This window comes from Oncorhynchus kisutch, linkage group LG3 (assembly GCF_002021735.2).
Source record: "Oncorhynchus kisutch isolate 150728-3 linkage group LG3, Okis_V2, whole genome shotgun sequence".
Taxonomy (NCBI): domain Eukaryota; kingdom Metazoa; phylum Chordata; class Actinopteri; order Salmoniformes; family Salmonidae; genus Oncorhynchus; species Oncorhynchus kisutch.
The window spans coordinates 14,179,536-14,193,020 of NC_034176.2; the positions used below are offsets into that span (position 1 = coordinate 14,179,536).

Here is a 13,485-nt window from a genome sequence, read left to right on the forward strand (position 1 = left end):
GTATTTAGGTTCGCTATAACAATGGGGTTGAATACTTATTGATTCACCTTTTCATTTTTTATGAATAAAATAAAAAAATAAACATAATTCCACTTTGAGATTATGGTGTATTGTGGGTAGGCCAGTGAGAAAAAATGACATTTAATCCTGAAGGTACTGTAGCTCCCACATGTAATCGTTTAACTAGTTAGCATCCTATTGATAAATTGTATGTCCCAAAAAACATGCATAAACACAGTGAATATAATGTAGGTCTGCCTGTTAGGGTAACCCACCACCCGGGGTATTTTCCCCCTGCCTCTACTTCTCACAGAAACCTCTTCATGTCACCCTTTTCACCCCCAACACTTTCCCTGGTTGCTACTCAAATAAAAATGTAATCTGTTTCATCACAATTCTTTAAGTAACTCCCTAAAACTTATTTTGAGGTAGGGTGGCGTTTTACCCCAAGTTACGCTACAATTGACTTATGTTACATTTCGTCCCACTCTCCCCTTTGCACTCACAGCAAATTGTGGAGCTTAACATGCTTAACCATGATGCTGCTAAAAACGCAGGGTTTAAAATGGTGCAGTTCGCACATATTTAGGAGTTGATAAATAAAGTAGGAATGGAAAGCTGGGATCGTCCTCTTTTTAACAAAGGCCATTAAAACTGCTGTTTTCCCTGCAATTGCAAGAATTCTTGTGCATTGACTACTTGTCAGAATGCAGATTTCCCTCCGTATGACACGCATAACTTGAAAGCGCCTAGAGAGTAATATTTATCTTGCATGGAACACACAACAAGCTGTCTAGGTAAACAGGTCAACTATTCTACTATGGGGTTATCAGATTGTTCTATTCATTACTTGTTTTGTTTGCAGATGAAAAGTAAATGTGGACTCTTCTAGCATCTTCAAAGTGTGCCTCGACAGAAATATTTTTGAATGTTTCATATTTTTGGGCAGTGGCGCAGCGCCACAGTTAAATGACTGCAGCAGAAACACTGCATCCATCCATCTGTCTGTACGGGAGACCTACATACTGTAAGTAGCCTACCAGCAAGCTTAGAGTGGTATGCGTGTGTGTGCTATTACCTTGTTGCATGTCCCATCCCCTTCATCCATGAATGACAACAGTGTTTGTGCACTGCACCAATCTTCTGGATCCTCTCACAATACCAGGTAACTAGAACCCAGCACAATAAACACATCCTGCCCACATACTACCCACATCCGGCCCACCTTCTACCCAACCTATTCTTTCTTTCATTCCATTTTTCTCATTCTCTCGGTTGTCATCTTTCCTTCCTTCATTCCTTCCTCTCACTCTCCCTCCCATTGTCAAAATGCAGCCTTGACAGGGCCAGAAGGTAATGACACAGCTGCCATGATGCAACAAGCAGACCTGTCCACTGTCAACAATTGAAATCATGAAGGAATAAGCTGTCATTAAGAGGGCCTCTCCCTGCAGTGGAGCTGTCAGCACATTACCTCCCTCCTCTCCCCTCCCCACTCTGCCTGTGCTGGAGTGTGCTCCCATCGCCTGTCACTTTACAGCCAGGCTTTAGGAATATAGCTCCACTTCCACACCACCTGCAACAACAGTGCCGAGTGTGAGGGAGGGTGGTGTGACTGGAGCATGTGTGTGTGTGTGTGTGTGTGTGTGTGTGTGTGTGTGTGTGTGTGTGTGTGTGTGTGTGTGTGTGTGTGTGTACTGCATAGTGTACACATGCATAAAATATATTTGCAAAGGCACTGGCATAGCCTGCTCTGCAGTCATACATAGGTAGGTATAGTTGTAACAAGTAGGTGTAGGGTTTTGGACACCATACAGTCTGGGCATTGCTTATTTAGTTGTTTTGGGGATAGCGTGATAGCTTGTCATAGACAGGCATATAGCATACTTATTATCATGGTGTAATCTACAGTTACTGTGGTTATCACTGTGGCTACTGATATAGCCTATAGGTTGTGACTATAGATATAGCCTATAGGTTGGGGCTACTGATATAGCCTATAGGTTGTGACTACTGATATAGCCTATAGGTTGGGGCTACTGATATAGCCTATAGGTTGAGGCTACTGATATAGCCTATAGGCTGTGGCTACTGATATAGCCTATAGGTTGGGGCTACTGATATAGCCTATAGGTTGGGGCTACTGATATAGCCTATAGGTTGTGGCTACTGATATAGCCTATAGGTTGTGACTACTGATATAGCCTATAGGTTGGGGCTACTGATATAGCCTATAGGTTGGGGCTACTGATATAGCCTATAGGTTGGCGTCACAGAGATGAGTGTGTTTTGAGTACGGAAGGTGGAGAGGGCCGGTTGCCCTCAGCTTCACCTAGCCAGGGGGAGGAGGGCGTCTGGGGTCTGATTAACCAGCTCAATCAGTTCATTTTCCCACAATCCCCGGCTGCCAGAACAGATCCCATTGGACAATGAGGCCGAGCCTAAATGTGTCTTCAAAGGAGGGTGGAGAGGAATGAAGAGTGGGTTTTCAACTTCTGACACGTACATGGTGTGAATTCCCCCCTCTGCCGGCGGTACGGCAGTGTGTGGTGTGTGGTGTGTTGAATGGCTAAGGGCTCCTCCCTTTGTCTCTATCAGAGTGTTGACTGCAGGGCTCAGACTGGCCAGATCCTCTGCATCTCCTAGTGCACATAGGAAAGGCCAAAGGGGGCAACACAGGCAGAGGTGGGGGGATTTTTAAGTGGAGTGAAATGAATTATTTCTCTCCCGCCATGCACATCTGCACTGAATTTCCGTTGTAGGCTAAATAAATAAAAGTAGTAAAACAGTTTATTATAGCCTAACACCATTCTGTCCCTGTCATGGCCGCCCAAGGAGAGGAGAACATCTAAGCCCCGAGACGAGTTCTACCTACATGTTAGCCTTAGCTCTTCTCAGACAGTACACACTCTGCTGTTCAATATCCTGTACACACTACAGCAGCACTCTGTGGCTCTACAGCTCCAACAAAGGAGAGCAGCCTTCCAGACAAGTGGCCAGACAGGAAGGAGAGGAAATGAGAGGGGAGTGGAGGGGAGGAGGAAAGGAAAGGATGAAATTGCAGTGTGAAGAGGTTCTACTTCATCTCCTTGCAGTCTGTGTGATACGTCAGCCCACCTGAGATCAGAAGAGACTGAGATAAACATCTCCTTGTAAAGTCTAGCGATAGCTGCTGTACCACTCAGCCAGTCGGAGAGAGAACTGCCTGTCTTCATCCGGGGGTCCAACAGCAGCGGCTACTAGTAACTAGGCCTCCAGCTCAGAGTGGAAAGACTTCCTGTAAATGCCATGATGGGTATGTGTCAAGGCGTAAGGATTCGGCTCCTTGTTTTACCATGATGAATGGACACGGCTACACACACAGCTTTCTCTATATCTCTCCTGTCAATTTGCGTCAGAGGAATGCAACTCTCCCGGCAAATGTAATAATAACCATTTGTACTGTAACAGACATACACACACACACACACACTTCTGCTCCAGTCGCGCCAGGAAAGGGACTTAGCCGCCAGCCTCAGCCGTGCAAGTTTTTATGACATTTAGAAGGAGAGAGAGAGAGAGAGAGAGAGAGAGAGAGAGAGAGAGAGAGAGAGAGAGAGAGAGAGAGAGAGAGAGAGTCAATTTGAACAGCGGCCCAATGAAATTAGGCAGGTAGGCTAGGCCAGGTTGACAAATGAGCACTGATACAAGGCAAGAAATAAGTGTGGAGAGTGGGGCTTCAGGCGCGCTAAACACAAACCTGCCGTACACAAGGGTACATGGAGAAGAAATGAGATTCTGAATTACACTTCACACCACATTGGCATCACAGCCAACGCTGCAACTCCACCTGGGTTTCCTCATTATGAATGTGAGTGTTTGGAGGAATGTGCCAGCCAAAAACAGGTTTCTTTATCGGGGAGACAGCTAACAAAACAATAGGATACCTCTTCTGTTGTAGAGAGAAGTGAGTGAAATAGGAGAGTTGAGGTGTTCTGAAAGCTTCCCCAGCCACTTAGACCTGGTTGACTCCTAAAGGCCTTTTATCAATACCTTATATCATAACAAAAACATACTGCTTCCACCACCCCCGCCCCTACCCTGCCCCCTATCCCAAAACCCTGGGGAACATACTCCTGAAGGGTGCAGAGCTGGAATGCAATGCAAGAATCTCCAAGAAAGAGGGGGCGAGAGAGAATACAGGACAACTTTGTAGACACAAGCACAACCAACCAGATCTGAGAGAGAGAGAGAGAGAGAGAGAGAGAGAGAGAGAGAGAGAGAGAGAGAGAGAGAGGAGAGAGAGAGAGAGAGAGGAGAGAGAGAGGAGAGAGAGAGAGAGAGAGAGAGGAGAGAAAGACAGCAGAGAGAGGAGAGAAAGACAGCAGAGAGAGGAGAGAAGAGAGAGAAAGGGAGGAGATAGAGAGAAAGACATAGCAGGAGAGAGAGGAGAGAGACAGAAGAGAAGAGATGCATGCACAGAAATAGGTTAAAAGCCTACATTTTCTTACAATAACAGTTTTATAATGCTGACATATTCACAGAAATCAAAAAGCAACAAAGACATACAACACAGAATTATAATCTCACACACATACACAGGCACCCACAACACAGCCTATGCCATGTGTAAAATGTTGCCCCTCTAAAAAGCCACGGCCAACCTACAATACAGGACAGCTTTTTGACGCAACCCTAACCAACCAGGTTACCATAAGTAACAACACCCTAAAACAACCCTAACCAATCAGGTTACCATAGGTAACAACACCCTAACACAACCCTAACCAACCAGGTTACCATAGGTAACAACACCCTAACACAACCAGGTTACCATAAGTAACAACACCCTAAAACAACCCTAACCAATCAGGTTACCATAGGTAACAACACCCAAACACAACCCTAACCAACCCGGTTACCATAGGTAACAACACCCTAACACAACCCTAACCAATCAGGTTACCATAGGTAACAACACCCTAACACAACCCTAACCAACCAGGTTACCATAGGTAACAACACCCTAACACAACCGTAAACAATCAGGTTACCATAGGTAACAAAACCCTAACACAACCCTAACCAATCAGGTTACCATAAGTAACAACACCCTAACACAACCCTAACCAATCAGGTTACCATAGGTAACAACACCCTAACACAACCCTAACCAACCAGGTTACCATAGGTAACAACACCCTAACACAACCCTAACCAACCAGGTTACCATAGGTAACAACACCCTAACACAACCCTAACCAACCAGGTTACCATAGGTAACAACACCCTAACACAACCCTAACCAACCAGGTTACCATAGGTAACAACACCCTAACACAACCCTAACCAATCAGGTTACCATAGGTAACAAAACCCTAACACAACCCTAACCAATCAGGTTACCATAAGTAAAAACACCCTAACACAACCCTAACCAACCAGGTTACCATAGGTAACAACACCCTAACACAACCCTAACCAACCAGGTTACCATAGGTAACAACACCCAAACACAACCCTAACCAACCAGGTTACCATAGGTAACAACACCCAAACACAACCCTAACCAACCAGGTTCCCATAGGTAACAAAACCCTAACACAACCCTAACCAACCAGGTTACCATAGGTAACAACACCCTAACACAACCCTAACCAACCAGGTTACCATAGGTAACAACACCCAAACACAACCCTAACCAACCAGGTTACCATAGGTAACAACACCCAAACACAACCCTAACCAATCAGGTTACCATAGGTAACAACACCCAAACACAACCCTAACCAACCAGGTTACCATAGGTAACAACACCCTAACACAACCCTAACCAACCAGGTTACCATAGGTAACAACACCCTAACACAACCAGGTTACCATAGGTAACAACACCATAACACAACCCTAACCAACCAGGTTACCATAGGTAACGACACCCTAACACAACCCTAACACAACCAGGTTACCATAGGTAACAACACCCTAACACAACCAGGTTACCAGAGGTAACAACGCCCTAACACAACCCTAACCAACCAGGTTACCATAGGTAACAACACCCTAACACAACCAGGTTACCATAGGTAACAACGCCCTAACACAACCCTAACCAACCAGGTTACCATAGGTAACAACGCCCTAACACAACCAGCTTACCATAGGTAACAACGCCCTAACACAACCCTAACCAACCAGGTTACCATAGGTAACAAAGCCCTAACACATCCAGGTTACCATAGGTAACAACGCCCTAACACAACCAGGTTACCATAGGTAACAACGCCCTAACACAACCAGGTTACCATAGGTAACAACGCCCTAACACAACCCTAACCAACCAGGTTACAATAGGTAACAACACCCTAACACAACCAGGTTACCATAGGTAACAACGCCCTAACACAACCAGGTCACCATAGGTAACAACGCCCTAACACAACCCTAACCAACCAGGTTACCATAGGTAACAACGCCCTAACACATCCAGGTTACCATAGGTAACAACGCCCTAACACAACCAGGTCACCATAGGTAACAACGTCCTAACACAACCCTAACCAACCAGGTTACCATAGGTAACAACGCCCTAACACAACCCTAACCAACCAGGTTACCATAGGTAACAACGTCCTAACCAACCAGGTTACCATAGGTAACAACGCCCTAACACAACCAGGTTACCATAGGTAACAACGCCCTAACACAACCCTAACACAACCAGGTTACCATAGGTAACAACATCCTAACACAACCAGGTTACCATAGGTAACAACGCCCTAACACAACCCTAACCAACCAGGTTACCATAGGTAACAACACCCTAACACAACCAGGTTACCATAGGTAACAACGCCCTAACACAACCCTAACCAACCAGGTTACCATAGGTAACAACACCTTAACACAACCAGGTTACCATAGGTAACAACGCCCTAACACAACCCTAACCAACCAGGTTACCATAGGTAACAACACCCTAACACAACCAGGTTACCATAGGTAACAACGCCCTAACACAACCCTAACCAACCAGGTTACCATAGGTAACAACACCCTAACACAACCAGGTTACCATAGGTAACAACGCCCTAACACAACCCTAACCAACCAGGTTACCATAGGTAACAACACCCTAACACAACCAGGTTACCATAGGTAACAACACCTTAACACAACCAGGTTACCATAGGTAACAACGCCCTAACACAACCCTAACCAACCAGGTTACCATAGGTAACAACACCCTAACACAACCAGGTTACCATAGGTAACAACGCCCTAACACAACCCTAACCAACCAGGTTACCATAGGTAACAACACCCTAACACAACCAGGTTACCATAGGTAACAACGCCCTAACACAACCCTAACCAACCAGGTTACCATAGGTAACAACACCCTAACACAACCAGGTTACCATAGGTAACAACGCCCTAACACAACCCTAACCAACCAGGTTACCATAGGTAACAAAGCCCTAACACAACCCTAACCAACCAGGCTATCATACATAAACAGAACCTGCAGAGCCATCCCATGGTAACCCCAACCACCCTGCCACCCTCACACCCCTCTAACCCTGGCTGGGTAGCCCCCGGGCGGTGTGGGGTCCCTACCTCCTTGGCGCGGGTGATGAAGGGGATCTGTGTCCCTGAGTCCAGGTCTTGGTTGATGATGAGGCGTCGTGCCCACTGGCCGGCCCGGACCACCCCGCCCCCCTGGATGAGCACCAGCAGCTTGGCAGGGTTGGACATGGCATCAGCACTCAGGTAGATGAAACTCCTGGGCTCCTCCTCTGTCACATCCACCTAGTTACACCACACAGTATCGTCGTTTCATTGTAATATAAGTGTAATATAAAACTAATATATGAAACATGTTTTTTTTAAGTACAGCCTTGCCCTGTTCGCACTGTTTTATTATAGTCTGACATACTCCATAGTAACAAATAAGTCCTTCAAAAATGTGTGTGTCCTTGACTGCCCTCCACCCCTTGGATGCATGTGGTCCCCAGTATGCCAGAGGCATCTCTAAGGAGACACACACTGTCCATAAAAACCATGGGTGGCAGCTGCAGGAACTTAATCCAAGGAGACAAAGAAAAGTGAGGGGTACAGACCTCAGCTTTTCTTCTCCTTTTTTCTCTCGTTCCCTCCTTCTATACTTGGCCCTGGTTAATCTGTTTAAAATCTGTGGTCACAAGTTCAACTCGACGCAGGTGGACAGACCCACCACTACCACACACACAAGAACAGAGCAATTTTCCATGGGAATAGAGAGATAATAGGGCAAGAAGATACAAGTTGAAAAGTGTGTAATGAAACTGGCTCCTGGGTTACCTTGGTGATTTATCGATATTGTTACTCCCTGCGCCAGGACAACACAGGTCCAAAAAATCCACTAGCTATAGAGCTAGAAAAATTGTCCAAGCTAAAAATGAAAAGGACAAACCCATTTTCCTTCAAAAGAAAGGCAATAGGGCCTAAGGCACTGCATCGCAGTGCTAGCTGTGCCACCGGAGACTCTGGGTTCGAGCTCAGTCTCTGTCGCAGCCGGCCGTGACCGGGAGACCCAATGGGTGGAGCACAATTGGCCTAGCGTCGTCCGGATTAGGGAGGGTTTGGCCGGCAGGGATGTCCTTGTCTCATTGCGCACTAGCGACTCCTGTGGCGGGCCGGGCGCAGTGCACGCTGACCAGGTCGCCAGGTGTACGTGTTTCCTCCGACACATTGGTGCTGCTGGCTTCCGGGTTGGATGCGTGCTGTGTTAAGAAGCAGTGAGGCTTGGTTGGGTTATGTTTTGGAGGACGCATGGCTCTCAACCTTCGCCTCTCCCGAGTCCGTACGGGAATTGTAGTGATGAGACAAGAAAGTAACTACTAACAACTGGATACAATGAAATTGGGGAGAAAAGGGGGGGGGGGGGGAAGAAAGGCAACAGACTATTCAAGCATGTGTTGAATGTTGGGATGAGCAGACACACAGAGCAAGAATACACTAGAGTACACTAGAATACACTCCTGACAGCAAATAAAGTCCCCTTGAGTGCATTTGAATCCAAAACAGATTAAGCAACAGCTTTCAGTCTCTGAGATGGTGTGTCAGTTAATTTGTACAGAGAGAGAGAGAGCTGGAAAAGCTCTCCAATCCTGGTTTTCATGGGACACTTAATATCATAATCATTGTCAGAAGCCGGAGCATTTAGGTCCATTTTCCCATTAATCTTCAAGGGCATGAATTAAATGTGTCGTTTTCCCCTTGTGATACTTACTGGCAAGATTACTTTTGTCATATTGCACTTCTTCTCCAACAGTTCATAAACATACTGTGTAACGATCTGAAAGACAAACAAAAACAGACATCTTTATTTGCAACTAACAAGGCTGCAAACACACCAATGATACGGTGTAAATTACGTCTCATGTTGATGTCAGTTACAAATCCCTGTACAGCAAAACAACAATGAAGAACAGTATGCAGCCTATGAAAAAGAATAATGGACTTTGGTTTTGTTCATATATACAGTGTATATCAATTAGGCCCCTAGACAGGCAGGCAGTACTATTAGGCCCCTAGACGGGCAGGCAGTACTATTAGGCCCCTAGACGGGCAGGCAGTACTCTTAGGCCCCTAGACAGACAAGCAGTGCTATCAGGCCCCTAGACAGACAGGCAGTACTACTAGGCCTCTAGACAGACAGGCAGTACTATTAGGCCCCTAAACAGGCAGGCAGTGCTATTAGGCCCCTAGAGAGACAGGCAGTACTACTAGGCCCCTGGACAGGCAGGCAGTGCTATTAGGCCCCTAGACAGACAGGCAGTACTACTAGGCCCCTAGACAGGCAGGAAGAACTATTAGGCCCCTAGACAGGCAGTACAACTAGGCTGCAAGACAGACAGACAGGCAGTACTACTAGGCCTCTAGACAGACAGGCAGTACTATTAGGCCCCTAAACAGGCAGGCAGTGCTATTAGGCCCCTAGAGAGACAGGCAGTACTACTAGGCCCCTGGACAGACAGGCAGTACTATTAGGCCCCTTGACAGGCAGGGAGTACTATTAGGCCCCTAGACAGGCAGGATAGTACTATTAGGCCCCTAAACAGGCAGGCAGTACTATTAGGCCCCTAGAAAGGCAGGCAGTACTATTAGGCCCCTGGACAGACAGGCAGGCAGTGCTATTAGGCCCCTAGACAGGAAGAACTATTAGGTCACTAGACAGACAGTACTATTAGGCCACTAGACAGACAGGCAGGCAGTACTATTAGGCCCCAAGACAGACAGGCAGTACTATTAGGCCCCTAGACAGACAGGCAGTACTATTAGGCCCCTAGACAGGAGATCCTATTAGGCCCCAAGACAGGAAGTACTATTAGGCCCTAGACAGGAAGTACTATTAGGCCCCTAGACAGGAAGTACTATTAGGGCCCTAGACAGGCAGGCAGTACGATTAGGCCCCTAGATAGACAGGCAGTACTATTAGGCCCCTAGACAGGAAGTACTATTAGGCCCCTAGGCAGGAAGTACTATTAGGCCCCAAGACAGGAAGTACTATTAGGCCCTAGACAGGAAGTACTATTAGGCCCCTAGACAGGAAGTACTATTAGGGCCCTAGACAGGCAGGCAGTACGATTAGGCCCCTAGACAGACAGGCAGTACTATTAGGCCCCTAGACAGGAAGTACTATTAGGCCCCTAGGCAGGAAGTCACTATTAGGCCCCTAGACAGGCAGTACTATTAGGCCCCTAGACAGGAAGTACTATTAGGCACCTAGACATGAAGTCACTATTAGGCCCCTAGACAGGCAATACTATTAGGCCGCTAGACAGGCAGGCGGTACTATTAGGCCACTAGGCAGGCAAAACTGTATGTGTGAGATAATTTAAAGTGTCTGGAGTTGGCCATGCTGTGCTGTGCTCTTCAAGCTCAGTGCAGTCCCGATGTGGGGGAATGGAAGCCAAGGGAGTGTATGGTTACAGTGTTGATGTAAGGTATGTTTATCCCACCCAGCCACAGCACTAAGGAACTTGTACACAGTGTAAACTTAACCCCCAGCCAACGGTTACATGGTTCAATGACATCAACAACTCTTTCCTTTTTCTTTTCTTTTTTTTTTCTTGCTTCTCGGCAGCTGAAAACACAAGTGTTTTTGTGGAGACGTTGTTTTTGTGGGAAGTGGATGAGAGAAGGATGAGAGCGGAGGAGACTTTCTGTCTGTTGTGTTTGGGCATGTTTGTAGTGGAAGATAATGACCTCAGCTGTAAGAATCAAGGGTTGGAGGTATTGGGGTAATTACTGGGGTATTACTGGGGGTATTTAATAAACGTGCCCAGCCTGGCATGGAATGGCATGGCGGTGCTGTGGTGTAGTGGCCCACCCGGTCAGACGAGAACAGGGGTGAGTGGTGTGGTGTGGCTGAGGTCTGTGGCGTCAGACGGGGACGTGTCTGCTGTGACCACAGGGACCGCTGGAAGGTCCAAAGCTAGGCCCCTCTGTATTTATGTTAGCTTTAGCTAGACGCTTTAGAGCCAGCTAGACCCACAGGAAACCAGGTTCAGGGAGGGGGGCACCATGTAGGCAGAGCGTGTCCAAGCCCTTGGCTTGATGACATAAACACGCATGCATGCACACACACAAACACGCAGTCAGAGAGATTGGGCCCTCACACTGTCCATATATTTCAACCTGGTTAGAAAGCCTGAATGCTCCATCAGTACAAACTACTAAAACAACACCTGGTTCATACACCAAAAACTACCAGTCTATTAGCCGGGTCCCAGATCTGTTTGTGCTACCATGTCAACTCCTTACCATGCAAAACATGACAGCACAAACCGATCTGGGACCCGGCACCAGTCTATGACAGCATGGACTGGGTCTGGGATAGTCAAGGGATATAATACTACACAACATACAGAGCAGGGGTTGGAACTGGTTCATGGAACAGAACTGGAAAATAATGACGTTTTTTCGAGTAACAGAATCAGAATCAGGAATGAAAGTGATCTATACTATTCCGGAACAGAACCGTTATTTTAAAAGCACGGGAAGCGGTTAAAAACGGCATTTTACATCCAGGGCATTTTTTTCCAGTCCAACAAAAAACACAACAAGACACCTTTGCAAAGCCCTCAAAATGTAAAGCTGAAAATCTTTGGCAGTACATGTGTAGGCAACCTGCCCCTCCCCCTCTGAAGCATAGTCTACTAAACTTACTCTACCAATTTTCTGTGTGGTTTGTCCTTCTACTGTTACATTTTTTTTGCTTTTTAAATCCACAGAGCAGCATTATTACCACAACTTTCAGTACGCTGGTCTGTATATTGGATTGTACTTAAGGTTTTAATTTTCAATACTTATGCAATTTGCCCGTGACAAACACCTGCACAATATGGCCGAACCTAATGGAACCACAGACCGAACGGCAAATACTTCCAGCTGACTGCGAGAGAACGCGCTTCCGTTTACTACGTTTGGTTACGTTCGGCTATTGTTTACATATTGTGCATCACGAGCACGAGACTGACAGAACCTACCGGCGCCATGAAAAGTCGGGGAAACAACACTTTCCTGTGGATCACTTATCTCCACATCCTCCACAAAGACAACCGGTAAAGTAACCTCAAATATCAATTTATTCAACATTCTGACTTGTAGAGACTATTGTGTCTTTTTAACAGCTACTTCTTTCAGACTGATAGCATGGAGTAACCATGGTAACTGTCTAACGTTTAAGCAAAGTATACTATAGTGATCCCGTTTCATTGGATTTATTAACAAGAAGTAAGATGTGTTTATATTTGAATTCTGGTGCCGCTCTGCACACAGGTTATTACTAGCTGGTCCAACGCAAAACCCACTCTGAAGTTCAAGGACATTCAAAGTTCCTTCATAGAAGACGCTCCTCCGTAGGTATAATTCTGTGGACCTAATTCAGATAATACATGTCATAACAAGATGCCCAGCGCTTCAAGCCTCGTCCGCCACCTTCTCTGCCCATCTTCAAAATTTCAGTTGAATATTGTGCCCTATACTCTAAACAGCCTGCCTGTTCCATAGCAAGCAGCTCTATCCGCACCGATTGCTGAAGTCATTTAACGGCCAGATACATTTTAAAAAACGGTTCAGAACTTTATTTTGCTGGTCAGAACAGTGGAAAGGAATGAAAACAATAATGATTCTGATAAAAATGTAAATTATCAACATTTTTTGGCGGGGTTCCAACCCCTACTACAAATACCTGAGCTTCTGTATTCAAAGCCCACAGTCTCCTCTAACCAAAGTCAGAGGGAAAAGGCTTATACCAGTCATGATAACCAAATGCTCTGGAAACTCATTGCTAACCTGATTATATGTCTAAAGAATCACATTATGGACAGATGATGCCATGATTAGGAGGGAGTAGCCAATCACAGGCCGGCGGACAAACCAAATGAGATGATCTGCTGGGTGGGGAATGCTTTAAGAGATATAGGCCCGAGTCAGCTAATTAACTGAAATGTCAGA

The 13,485-nt window shown here is 46.1% G+C and overlaps 1 protein-coding gene across 1 annotated transcript in view; it reads right to left on the reverse strand.

The window, feature by feature from the left end:
* The window catches only part of LOC109872521 (cotranscriptional regulator FAM172A homolog), a 363,856-nt gene that overhangs the window by 299,730 nt on the left and 50,641 nt on the right, over positions 1-13,485 (reverse strand). Inside the window, exons 5-6 of the mRNA XM_031817675.1 lie at positions 9,254-9,319; positions 7,600-7,791 (exon numbers count right to left, since the gene is read on the reverse strand). Of these exons, the coding sequence (XP_031673535.1) occupies positions 7,600-7,791; positions 9,254-9,319 (258 nt within the window). The remainder of the gene's footprint in view (positions 1-7,599; positions 7,792-9,253; positions 9,320-13,485) is intronic.